Raw genomic sequence first — 12,736 nt, 5'->3', positions numbered from 1 at the left:
TTGGAAGCCAAGATTAAGCCAGAGCTTAACATCAGGGGTAATTTATGAGTAGAGGTGGAGTTCACTTCAACACACCAGTATTTCAGGAATATTCTGATCTTTGTCAAAACTCTTCAGGTAGAACCAACCTTAAAACAGAAGCCTCCAGCCTGTATTCTTAATCTCTTACTAGGCAGCTGACTCGTCCCTAAAGCAGGAGAAACTAGTCTGCTACTAAAAGTAATCTTACACTTGTAAGACACCATTTCCGTACTTCTTACAGCACCATCTTCATGGTGTGCTAAGCAAAAAGTAAACTTACAGCAAGAGGTGGACTGCCAGGCTTCGTATCAATTCAAATCAGGTGATCAGAAGTCACTGGTGACCCTTTCAAGAAAGGCTCAGAAATGAGACTTGCACTTTGCTTTTATGACATTTCCATATCTAATGGACCTAAGGGAATTTCATTCGTGATGGAGGGAAAATAGGTTACTGAACACACACCCAAGGCAAAAAACAAGTCTGTGAAATGCGATAGTGAAGCTGTTCCAGCCTCCCAGATCTGCATTTCAGGCTTGGAAAAAAGGTAGGGAACAGGGAGATCTGAGGTGCAGAACAGGTTCTGTAACTCCATCACTTCAGGCCTGAGGTACTCTTCTTCTCTTTTTATAAGCACACAAAACAGCAAAGCTGTTGGTCAGCAGCACTGTCATCTCACAGAGAGGGAATGCAGTTGACCCTGAGAACATCCCTGTTCTGCCTAAAAGGGGTTATACAAGTTCCATGCTGCAGAGGGGACATCCAAATTTTGCTGCTCAGGTCATGACAGAAAACAAGAAAATGTAACTGAGGGTATTGAAACAAACCTCCTTAAACAACATTTTGACATCAAGAGGTCTCTGAAGGTGAACTTTCGCTTCACTGGAGAGGGCAAAGGATCACAAAGAGTTAAAGCAGAGAAGTACTTTACAGAATTAAACAATTTGACAGTGAAAATCAGACAAGCTGATGGCATTCTACAGCAATTTCAATTACGGTGCACAGAGGATGTTGAGCCACCAGAGATCTAAGTTCTTCTTAGAGCTCTGCTGGAAAGCAGCTTTGCTCCCTGTAATTCTATTATACAAATAAGGCAATTACAAAAATAGCAGCTTAGTTCTGTTCCCACCACTGTTAGAAATGGCGCAGCACAGTCCCCACACCTGCTTACACAGCACCCAGGTCACTGGAATGACTTCTCTTTCCAACCCCAAACCTAATCATTCCCTAGATAGGACAGTACCGTTTCACTGGGGGTGTGCTCATGTAGATCAAAGAGCAGAAGCTGCCTCTTGCTCTCCCTGCAAACAATTAGGCCTTTTCCTCTGGCCCTCATGGGGGGCTGGAAGCTGATTAGAAGCACAGCAGGGGAGGCAAGCGGCTGGGAGGTCCCTCAGACACACATGCTCATGGTGTGGCAGTTGCAGTGCTGGAGCTCTAGCTGGCAGCTCTGCGTGTGACCTGCCTGCGAGGCTTAACCAGACCGGATCCAAGACACAGTTTTACAAGGACATCCGTGTTGCCCAGAGACACGCTGTCACCCTCAGCATCAAACCCTCACCAGGGCTCTTTTCAGAGCCTGAGGAAGAAAAGAGCATTGGAAAGCAGCAGATTTGCAGCACTAGAAAGAAAAGCCCAGCAGCAGAGGCGAGAGCCAGCACACCCCACGGCTCCTGCCTGCTCAGGAAGGGGAGCACAGCCACTCACAGCCCCTTGCACCTTCCGTGATAACAGCTTCATCCTGGCCCTCTTCCCATTTCAGATGCTGATGCAGTATTTATACTATGGAGGAACAGAATCCATGGAAATTCCCACCACTGATATCTTAGAGGTGAGAGTTTTTCCTTCTAAGGCTTTCCAAGTGCACTGGGGCATAAACAGAGCTTGAAAGGCAAAATCCAGGAGCTAACAGCAAGCTTCCAATCTAGGAGTGTATTTAACACTTTGAAATGAGCTTAAAGTTTCAAAATATCATCGCTGGGAAATAACAACTACCAGTTATGGTTTATTATGTCAGTCAGATGATGGGGAGGGCACAGCAGCAGGGAGGGAAAGTGCTGCAGAGCTTTTGGTACCCTGAGTTACAAATAGGCCCTTTTACAATGCTGCTCAGTCACAAGTATTCTGATGAAATTCAAGCTTGAAGCTAAAGACTACACACAGCTATTTTTTTCAGAGAGGAAAGGGGGCTTTGAGCTGTCTACAGCTCCTGTCATGGTGACAGCGCAGCACAAATACACTTCCTGCAGGAGCAGCAAGCCTTTGCTAGGAGGGGAAATCTGCCGCTTTAGCTGTGGCCTTTCTGCTCTTTCATGAGGACTTGGCCATTAAAACAGGGAGGAGGAGATCATTCAGAGAGGAAACCATCAAACCTGTCTGTCTGCCTCCCTAAGCTTTTCAAGGCTCATGAGCTCAAATAGCTTCTCTCTTGTCCTGATAGCTGTTGTCGGCTGCCAGCCTGTTTCAACTGGACGGCCTCCAGAGACACTGTGAAATCCTCTGTGCCCAGACGATCAGCATGGAGAACTCTGTTAACATCTATAAATATGCAAAGGTACGTGTCCAACTGTCTCATACGGGAATCACACTGCAGCAGCGGGCAGGCTTTCTGCAGGCTTGTTTTAGAAACCAAATACAGCAGGCCCAGAGTGGGCACTGCTCTGCTGGTGACTCTGCCCCAGCCACAAGTGGGATGTGTTAAAGCCGTCCTGCACGGCCCCAGTGTGTTCCCTGTCTAAAGCAATCACACATGAAATGGATGCAGATCCCTGCAGAGCAAGGGAGACGTGCCTTAGCAGGCTGATACAGCAACGGCAGCAAAGCCCAAGGGATCCAAATCCTCCCAGCAGCAGGGGCAGTGGATCATCCTACAGCAACTAAGTAAACCCTTCCTAGCACTCCGACTGCTAAAATGCAATCTTTACAGCTGCAAAACAAGCATGAACCATTGCGTGACACAGGCATTCACCTCTACAGCAAATAACCCACGTTATCAACAAAATCAGAGAGAAAACACTATGCCATCCCTCAAAGTTTGCAGGGGCAGATGCCTTAAAGACACGCACAAGGGGCCGATGGTGATGTGCCCGGTTACTTTGCATCCCCTTTGTGTCACAGGGTTCCTTTTCAATTCCTGATGCTCACACTGGACCACTCTTCCCGTCGAACTCAGGCTGGTTTCTTTCAGGCCCTACAATTTAACAGTATGTAGTGGTAGAGGGGGAAGGGAGCATTCCCTGCTGGCCTTCAGTGCTTTTCCTTGAATTACTGTTTGCACAGAGCTCCCAGAAACAGAGAGGGGAACATACACACATTTAATCCTGAAATAGAGTTTCATTGCGCTGCTATTACTGAGCTGCCCCCACTGGTTCTGAAGCAGAGGGAGCCAGATCAGAGCCACAAATCCACCTCACGTGGTTTAGAAGTGTAACATCCCTATTCCTCTACATTCAGCTCCTTCCTCCAGGAGCTCAGCTCCCACCCTATGAACCGTGTTCCGATTGCCCTGAGCTGTGTATGCCATCTGGCAGTGCAGTGTTTCATGTTGCAGCACAGGAACTCCCAGCTCTCACAGTTAAACAGGTACCTTGGCCACTTCAGCAGCAGCTGCTCTCTGCTCCTTTAAGAGGAAAAGGCTGGAGTGCAGGCCATCAGGGAAGGAATTAAAGCTGCTTCAATGCCTCCCTGCACACACCTGTGCCTGCAAAAAGCACCGAAGGAAATGATCAGCCATCAAGGGTCCTACCCTCAAAGCGTTTTTCCACTGTTTTTGCCATCCTTTTTCTTAGAAACTATCAAAGGGGAAAGCACTAGAAATAAGAAGCTCAGGCATGTCCTTTGGGTCTGTGCCATGCAGGAAAGACTTAACTCATCTTCTCTCCTCTGCAGATTCACAACGCACCTGAACTTGCCTCGTTTTGTGAAGGCTTCTTCCTCAAACACATGAGCTCTCTGCTGGAGCAGGACTCATTCAAGCAGCTGATCTACAGCAGGAACAGCAAAGTGCAAGGCCTGGACCCACTGAGGGACTTGCAGACAGCCCTGGCCGCCCGCCTGCACTCCGTGTACGTCACCTCCAGGGTGTGAAGGAGCAGGAGCAAGGCAGTGGCAGGAGCACTGGTTCAGTGTGCACGGGGAGGTGCTGTCAGGCAGAGCTGGGGCTTTCCTGTTTGCCTTCTGGATCTTGCTGAAAGTCCCCTACAACAGACACCCCCCAGGCACCCAAGGGGCTGAGCCTCGTCCCGCTGACCAGGGGGGAGTTGGCTTCTCTGTGCTACTACTGTCACAGAAACACTGTCACAGCACAAACAGGAACTGAGGCTGCAAGTGAAGAACCTGAACCGAAGGGAAGATCAACGCTGCCATTTACACAAGTACAATGCAGGGCTGTAGAGCAGGGAGGCAACTGACCTAGACCCAGCACCTAGTAGGTAGTCTTGTCTGTCTACACACCGTAACGGCCACCTAGTTCATACACGTAGATGTTTTACTTGTACAAAGGCTGCCTAGGAGTTTTCTAACCCTACAGACCACTGCCCATTCAGCCAGTGACCCATCTGAACTCAGAGGCTGGCACACACCAACTACTTCACTGTAGTAATAAACACCAGCATCTGTATACATCAAGAGACTCTGACATAAGTTTGCCCCCAACCTGTTTGCACCTTGAGAGAGAGATCTTGTAGATGTTCAAAGCTGAGTAGAAACTAATCCTAACTGAAGTTATTCACTTTTTAAATCCAGGATGAAGAACTGAGCTGGGGCAGGGAGGGGAGAATTGGGGGGGGGTTGTATTTTTATACCATAGTTTCACTGTGCTAGTTGTAAATGTGGATCCATCTCAACGAGGGAAGATGAAACACTCTACCCCTTCACTACCAGGGTTTGGTAGCCCCAGTCACCTCTACCTTAGAAACCTGTTTCTGAGCATTATCTGTGAGAGCTGACACCATAAGGGATGCTTTCTAAAAGACTCAAGTGCAGCAGGAGCTAGTGCTATGCTGAAAAGCTACCCAATAGCATAAATAGCAATAAAAGTCTCCCTGGGACCCAGAGGAACAAGTAACTTGATGGTTTGTTCTCTCTCTGGAGCTATATGGGATTGGAAGCCCTGACCTCCAGCCTCTGCTTCCACAGCCATTCCATTTCATCATGGAATGATGTTCTTTCCACAGATACACTACTTGGGAGCATGGTGAATACCTGGCTGGTTCCTAGAGGTGGGCTCAGTTACATAGAGGCAGCAGCACTTCAGATGCCTCAACTTGGATGTCCGTCATCCTTTTGTTCCCAGCAGACAGATGTTTCTGGTCCAGGATTACTCCCTCTAGGCCACATTCTAGCTGTCTTTGGAGAACTAGAAGGAGATGGTTTCTCTACAGTTCTGAGTCTGAAGCAGTGGTTTTGAGTGCACTCTAAGTAATGCCACCACAGGAGGCAGTTGTATAAAACCACACCTTGCTCTTACCAGTAGCTTTAAGGAAAGAGCTTCAGATATTCCCACTGATCTTTGTTAGCACCCCCAAAAAGCATTTGCTCATCATTTGGTTTAGGTGGGTGAGGGAGAAGAGGAAGCCAAGTGGGCAGTGGAGAACTACAGCTCCTTAAAATCCAACCATTAATAGCTAAACACACTGGAAGGAGGCAGCCCAGCTGGGCCCAAGTTCCAAAGCACAACACAGCCATGGCTTAGGTAGATGAAGGGAAGGAGAACAAACAACAGCATCTCCCAAGGCATCCATCAAAACCTGACGCACCCTCAACTCCTCAAGTATTTACACGAGATGCAGACTGCATGCACGGATAACAGCTGTTAGTCCAGGCTCAGTTAAACCAACACGAGTTGGTCAGGGCACGCTTCACTTTGTGCTTTAGGTGCACATCCACTCCTGAAGATCACCAGCTGCAATAACCCTATTTATTACCAGGAAGCCATAGAGAGGTTTCAAAACCAGCACTGCAAACTACCACAAAAGGCTTTATCTTGGAAAGTATTTTCAAGTAGCTGCTCCGGCGATCTCTGTACAAAGCTCTAGGTCCTCTTTTGTTGCTGTAATATGAGGATGCTTTGTTAATTGTACATTATTGTTGTCATTTATGTAAATGTACCAGGATTTTATTAACAATGTAATTTTAAAATACACAGCTTCTGTCATTTATTCTGCTCTTCTGACAAGGAGACAAAGCACATTTAAAGCCACTTCTGTGGAAAAGGCTGCTGCAGCTTTAGCACCTTAAAGTTTTGGTGTATATGTGCATCATCCTATGCTTTAAAATGAGGGATAAAGAGGAATTAATTTCCCCTTCCTAGGCTCAAACATGTTCTCAAGTTCATAACCAAGTTTGCCATTAGTTTAACTTGCATTTTCCCTGGCTGAAGTTTACCTGGTTTCCATGAAGCAGCAGCAGATGGCTGCATGGTGACATCAGAGCAGCTTCCAGTGTCTGCAGGGGGCTACAAGGATGCTGGGGAGGGACTCTTCATCAGGGACTGCAGTGATAGGACAAGGGGTGATGGGTTCAAACTGAAACAGGGGAAGTTCAGGTTGGAGATAAGGAAGAAGTTCTTTACTGTTAGGCACAGGATGCCCAAGGAAGCTGTGAATGCTCCACCCCGGCGGTGTTCAAGGCCAGGTTGGACAGAGCCTTGGGCAACATGGTTTAGTGTGAGGTGTCCCTGCCCATGGTGGAGGAGTGGAACTGGATGAGCTTCAGGTCCTTTCCAACCCAAACCATTCTGTGGTTCTAAGATTCTATGGCAGTGTTGAAATCCCAATTCTAAGATACTGCTCTACAGCAGAAGAGACAGCGAGGGTTAAAGCCACTGTTAACCCAGCGGTGTTTGAGCAGTGGGAGTTAAACACCTTCTACTCCCTCCCCAATAAAATGGGTAAAACCAAATCCCACTTCCTCCCAGGTCACTTCAAAACCCCAAAGGCTAAACCAGCTCCAGCTGGTGCCTGTGTCTGGTGCTTCACCATGACAGGAGCAGGACTCTCATCAGAGCAAAGAGCATTGAAGAACACTCCAACAGCCACAGTCAGGCACGCAGCAGAGGAGGCCCAAAGGTGTTTATTTATCTATGAGGCAAGAAGTATAAAGGTTTAAGAGCAAGAATGTGACCCAGGGCTCTCTTTTCCTCCCCCAGATTTGCCCCCTAAACCTTGCAGATCCCCCTGGAGCTGGGGGAATGGCTGAGCTGTGACTCAGAGTTTGGTGCTACCCCAACAGGGCTTAAATGCTTTCTAGGATAGAATCATAGAATAGTTTGGGTTGGAAAGGACCTTAAGATCATCCAGGTTCCAACCCCCCTTCCGTGGGCAGGGACACCTCACACTAAACCATGGCACCCAAGGCTCTATCCAGCCTGGCCTTCAACACTGCCAGGGATGGAGCATTCACAACCTCCCTGAGCAACCCATTCCAGTGCCTCACCACCCTCACAGGAAAGAACTTCTTCCTTATATCCAATCTAAACTTCCCCTGTTTAAGTTTGAACCCGTTACCCCTTGTCCTATCACTACAGTCTCTAATGAAGAGTCCCTCTCCAGCATCCCTATAGGCCCCCTTCAGATACTGGAAGGCTGCTATGAGGTCTCCACGCAGCCTTCTCTTCTCCAGGCTGAACAGCCCCAACTTCCTCAGCCTGTCTTCATACAGGAGGTGCTCCAGTCCCCTGATCATCCTCGTGGCCTCCTCTGGACTTGTTCCAACAGTTCCATGTCCTTTTTATGTTGAGGACACCAGAACTGCACACAATGCTCCAAGTGAGGTCTCCTAAGAGCAGAATAGAGGGGCAGGATCACCTCCTTCGACCTGCTGGTCACGCTCCTTTTGATGCAGCCCAGGACACGGTTGGTTTCTGGGCTGCAAGTGCACACTGAAGCCGGCTCATGTTCATTTTCTCGTTGACCAATGGATGCTAAATACATTTCAGAGGAAACCACAAATACAGCCAGAACCTGTGCTGAGCTGCTGAAAATCTCTTCCTAATGGTTTCTTTCCTTGAATATCCAACCACACATCCAAAGGGAACCACACAGCCCCTCTGGTGTAGGCGTAGCATGACTCAAACACCAGTTCTATAACAAATTACCATCATGAGCATCTCTCAGCATTTGATTTACACCAGCCACGAGAAGCCTGCTGGCACCGACACGAGGGCTAGATTCTGCCTCCTGCACTATGCCAGTGCCCCAGCATGCCTGGAAAACCACCAGTACAAACACTGAATGTACAAACATGGAATGCAAACACCTACAATTCCCTTTGGAGCACATTTACTCCAACAAGGAGACGAAATTGAAAATTACCATGAAGCTTCTTGTGTGTTGCCTGGAAAAGAGAAGGCTCTGGGGAGACCTTGTAACAGTCTTCTGTAACCCTAAAGGGGCTACAGGAAACCTGGAGAGGGGCTTTGGACAAGGGCTTGTAGGGACAGGACAAGGGGAATGGCTTGAACCTGCCAGAGGGGAGACTGAGCTGAGCTCTTAGGCAGAAGCTCTTCCCTGTGAGGGTGCTGAGGCGCTGGCACAGGGTGCCCAGAGAAGCTGTGGCTGCCCCATCCCTGGCAGTGTTCAAGGCCAGGTTGGACACAGGGGCTTGGAGCAACCTGCTCTAGTGGAAGGTGTCCCTGCCCATGGCAGGGGCTGGAACTGGGATGAGCTTTAAGGTCCCTTCATCCCAAACCATTCCATGATTCTATTTTATACAAGTGCTGCCCTTGTAGCTCTCACCAGTAACACAGCAGAGTCTGCCCAGCTTTGGGGAAGCACAAACCTTTGCTGGCTGCAATCACACATTTCAGGGAGCAGAGGGAAACACACGGCGCTCACGCATCTGCCTGAACATGCTCCGTGCCTTTCAGCCCCAACTAAAACCTCTTTGCTCTCTAACAAGGCTCGTCACAGCAGGCAAGCACCGGCTGATGCGGCACCGCTACCGACTGGCCCTGTGCCCTCACCAACTGCTGCCCAAGCCACCAGGCGTGGTGGCTTCCTGCACCTGCCGCAGCACAGCCGGCCAAGGGGACTCCAGAGGGAGCTGCTGCTCTCCTCTTTGCCTGGAGGAACAGGGCAGCGAGCTGCTGTCACCATGGGCTGCGGTGAACGGGACTCAGCGCTAGATTTGCCCCCACAAAGGGCAGGTTTTGAGTACAAGGGATCCATTCATCCCCAGCAAGCAGAACATTGCACTCAGCTCTGTTTGCTTAAGGAAAAGAGGCAGGAAAAAAGGGGGTTGTGATGGGATGAAAAATCAGAGCGCAGCAGGGAAGGCAGCTTGCTCCAGGACTGGAGTTGTTTCCATGCTGTCCCTATTCCTACTCTCCATAACTGGAGCACAGGCAGGCCACCCGCAGCAGCTCGGCTGCACTGTGGAAGCTCACTGCTTCATGTCCACACGCACCAGGTAGGCAGCTCACTACTAGAGACTGAGCACAGGATGTGTCACCCAACACTCCCGTCTCCACCTTTCACTCAAGCAGGAGGTGGCAGCAACCTGTGGCCCTGTTCCCTGCTTCTCCTCATCCTCAGCCTTCACGCCCCTGCTAGCACAAGGCATGCCATGAGATGTGTGCAGTTTCAGGGCCTTTACCAAGAGGCAGGCTTGTGATTCAGACTACATGGAGAAGCAGCAGTGACATAAACAAAAATCCAGCTGTGGAAGCATGAAAACCTCCCAAGGGAATAGCAAGATGGCCAAATGGAAAAGGCAGAACTTCCTCCTGCCCCTTCCATGCCCTGCCCTTATCCAGTCCACCAACCTTGGCTTTCCAGGCAGCTCACTGCTCCCTCATACAGCTGTGGGAGGCAGAGCCCCTCCTGAAAGTACAGCCAGGGCAGATCCTCAGCTCCACTGGGTTTACTTCCTCCCTGATACATCAGAGGTCAGCTCACTCCAGCTGTCAAAATAGCTCACGGGTCTCCAAGCAAGCAGGATGATTCCACTGACAACCAGGTCAAATCTACCCAGCACCTGCAGGGAAAGCTCAGCTAGATCCAGCTTTCCCGTGTTCCTCCAATTAGCCACAGTGCTCCATCACTGCAGGCACAGGAGAGGACAAACCAGGAGCAACGTGACACACCAGTGATTCCAGCGCTGGAAAAGGACATCAGCCGACCCTGCAGGTTTAAAACAGGCCTAAAACTCTAACATGGGTGGTTACTGGGGTGTGCAAAGCCCTGTTCTCCCAACTCGGGAGGACGCACATCTGAGCTGTTTTTGCCTCTGGTTAAATGCACTTCAGTTACTGCACCAGGCTCCTTCAAGCATTTACAGCCCCATCTGCAGGGGATCCAGGCACAGGAAGACCAAAAACCTGCTCTAATCAGAGAGAAACACACTTAAAACCAATCAAACCAATCCAATCCCAAAAGCCAGAGCTACAAAACTCACCCTCTTCTCAGCTCAGTGTCGATGGCATTTTTAGTGCACAGAAAGACACACAAACTCACTCTGTGGTTGGACTGTATTCAACTTGCCCTTACTCTAGGTGGAATTTTAACCCAGCCTGACTGATGGGCAGCACAGACAGAGGAAAACGTGGCTTGACCAGACTTGTTAAAAACATCCAAATAAGAATCCACATCTCTCACTTATTTTAGTATCCGAGGGCTTTTTTTCCACTTTGCTGTTCAAAGAGCAGTAAGACAGAGGCACACGAATGCAAAAACCTGCCAGGAATCATAAAACATACCCGGAAAACCTGAAAAAGAACTGCAGACACACCATTTCCTGCAGAAATAGAGAAGTTCTCCTTAAAAACAACTCCCACTTGCGCAGCCCAAATCCTGCAAGTCCTTTACAACACCTCGAGCACACCCAGCTCACAGACAACAGAGCAAGAACTACTACAGCCGATGGAAAGTAGTGGGAAGATGTCAGCTGAATAGAAACATTCTAAACTGCTTGAAGAACCCGGTTGAATTCTGCTCCTACCTTGACTTACAAGTTCCAAAAGTCCTGCTGGACTGTAGGACTTCCACAGATCAGCTCCCACTCAGCCTGTCATCGCGACTGCTTCCATGGACATTCCTTAAGCCAGTGCCAGTAAGTCACACACCAAAGCTTTCACTACCGCTGCCTACAAGCACAAGTCTGTATTTCCTGGAACAACCAGGATCTTGGGTCTGACTTCAGGCTTACATGGAACAGCTTCACCACAGGCACGTGCAGGTCACAGCTCTGGCACGGGCCCAGCGGAGCTCATACACTGCTACACGGCTCTTTAGAGCGGGCTTATGAATAGAGACTTGGCATATTCTTCACATAAATACAAGCTGGTTTTGAACTTCTTGGCCATTTGATCCACAGCTTAGGCCTTAAGAAGCACAAACCCATTTCTGAGCCTTAACAGTACATGGGTGTTCTATCGTAAAACTTCTCTTACACCTGAGCTTTAATAAAGCTATTGAACTAGAGTTTAACAGCCCTCCTAAGCCACGCATTGTAATTTGCACCACTTCTGCACTTTCAGGAAGTTTGATCAGCATTTTCTTAGCACAAGAAGCAATGTGTAATAAAAACAGCCTTCTGATATTGTCACTTATTAGACAGCAAGACCTAGAGCAAGTAAAACACTAGCACCAGTTGAACAACCCCAGCAACTTGCATAGGTTAGAGAATCCAAATAATTACTGATGCTTTATTAGGCAGTCTCCCCATGCTTTAAAAGGGCTCTAAAAGTGTTTAAAGCTTCGACCTGCAGCCTGCTAAACCACAGCTGAACCTTGCCAAACAGAGCATGTGAAGCCAGTGATATTCAGTAACCATTTGATAGCAGTTCATTACCTGACCACCAGTTCAAGCACATCTTTGTTGTCCCTTCCTCAAGCAGCAAGGTTATGACTGACTTAGCACAATCCATAAAACCCCCCTTTTACTACAGTAACCATCCCTCAGGCAAATGTGACCAACTCAAGAGGTTTCTGCAATGAGCTAAGCAAGACACTGGAAAACCACAGTCCTACAGGCACCCATCTGGTTTCGATGCTGCAAAGCCCCTGGATTAGAGACCAACCTCCAAAGGGCTGCCACTTCCCTATTTTTAACAAGAACAGCAAAACCCAAGAGAATTCCCACTCACCTTTCCTTCTGAGGACTTCCTAAGCAGCTGTGAAGCACCTCCACACTTCTTGCCTTCCCTGTTTGCTCCTTTCACAAGTTCTTCAGAGCCCGCTCAGGGCAGGCTGCCAGTGCTGCTCATTCACACAGCTGGGGATAACAGGGCCCCTCATCAGGCCTTTAAGGGCTGCAGCTGCAGGTCTCCCCTCTCAGGGCTCAGCTGTGCCCAGTGAGGGGGATGTGCTATTGCTACTACCTCTCGCACAGTGGCTTGTTAACCGAAGATACACACAGGCTGTGTTGTGCAAGGGCCATGTTTAATACAGTTGCTTCACAAAACAGCCTCCTAGTGAAGAAATAGTCTTTACTCAAGAAGAAATTGTTTCCCCGAGGAACTGCTGGAAAAAGGAGCTGTTAGATCTGTAAGTAAATACAATGCAGCTGAGTATCAGCTGTACGTAAATCTTTCTGCCCCAAGCCTCTAGGACATGAAGCTGGAACATCAAGACAGTGCACCAGGGTATCCAAGTTTGGGACAGGGACATTCTATGTCAAAGGTTTGCCCTGGTTTTGAAGCCTGACAGCCAGCAGACCTAGACCTACAGTTCTGCAGCCACAGAAAAGCCCCAGCTCCAGACTGGTTCTCAGTTATTGC

At 48.8% G+C, this 12,736-nt stretch overlaps 1 protein-coding gene across 4 annotated transcripts in view; it reads left to right on the top strand.

Moving 5' to 3' along the window:
• ABTB2 (ankyrin repeat and BTB domain containing 2) overlaps window positions 1-5,269 on the top strand; it is a 159,448-nt gene extending 154,179 nt beyond the window's left edge. For all 4 annotated transcript variants that reach the window (XM_057404529.1, XM_057404527.1, XM_057404525.1 and 1 more), the window contains 3 exons: window positions 1,781-1,849; window positions 2,459-2,572; window positions 3,907-5,269. In XM_057404529.1, the coding sequence (XP_057260512.1) occupies window positions 1,781-1,849; window positions 2,459-2,572; window positions 3,907-4,104 (381 nt within the window). In that variant the 3' untranslated portion in view covers window positions 4,105-5,269. The remainder of the gene's footprint in view (window positions 1-1,780; window positions 1,850-2,458; window positions 2,573-3,906) is intronic.
• Window positions 5,270-12,736: the final 7,467 nt, after the last annotated feature.

This window comes from Pezoporus wallicus, unplaced genomic scaffold, assembly GCF_028554395.1.
Source record: "Pezoporus wallicus isolate ANWC-B61680 ecotype Strahan unplaced genomic scaffold, APGP_CSIRO_Pwel_v1 contig_13201, whole genome shotgun sequence".
Taxonomy (NCBI): domain Eukaryota; kingdom Metazoa; phylum Chordata; class Aves; order Psittaciformes; family Psittacidae; genus Pezoporus; species Pezoporus wallicus.
This window is presented reverse-complemented; position numbering and strand designations above follow the sequence as displayed.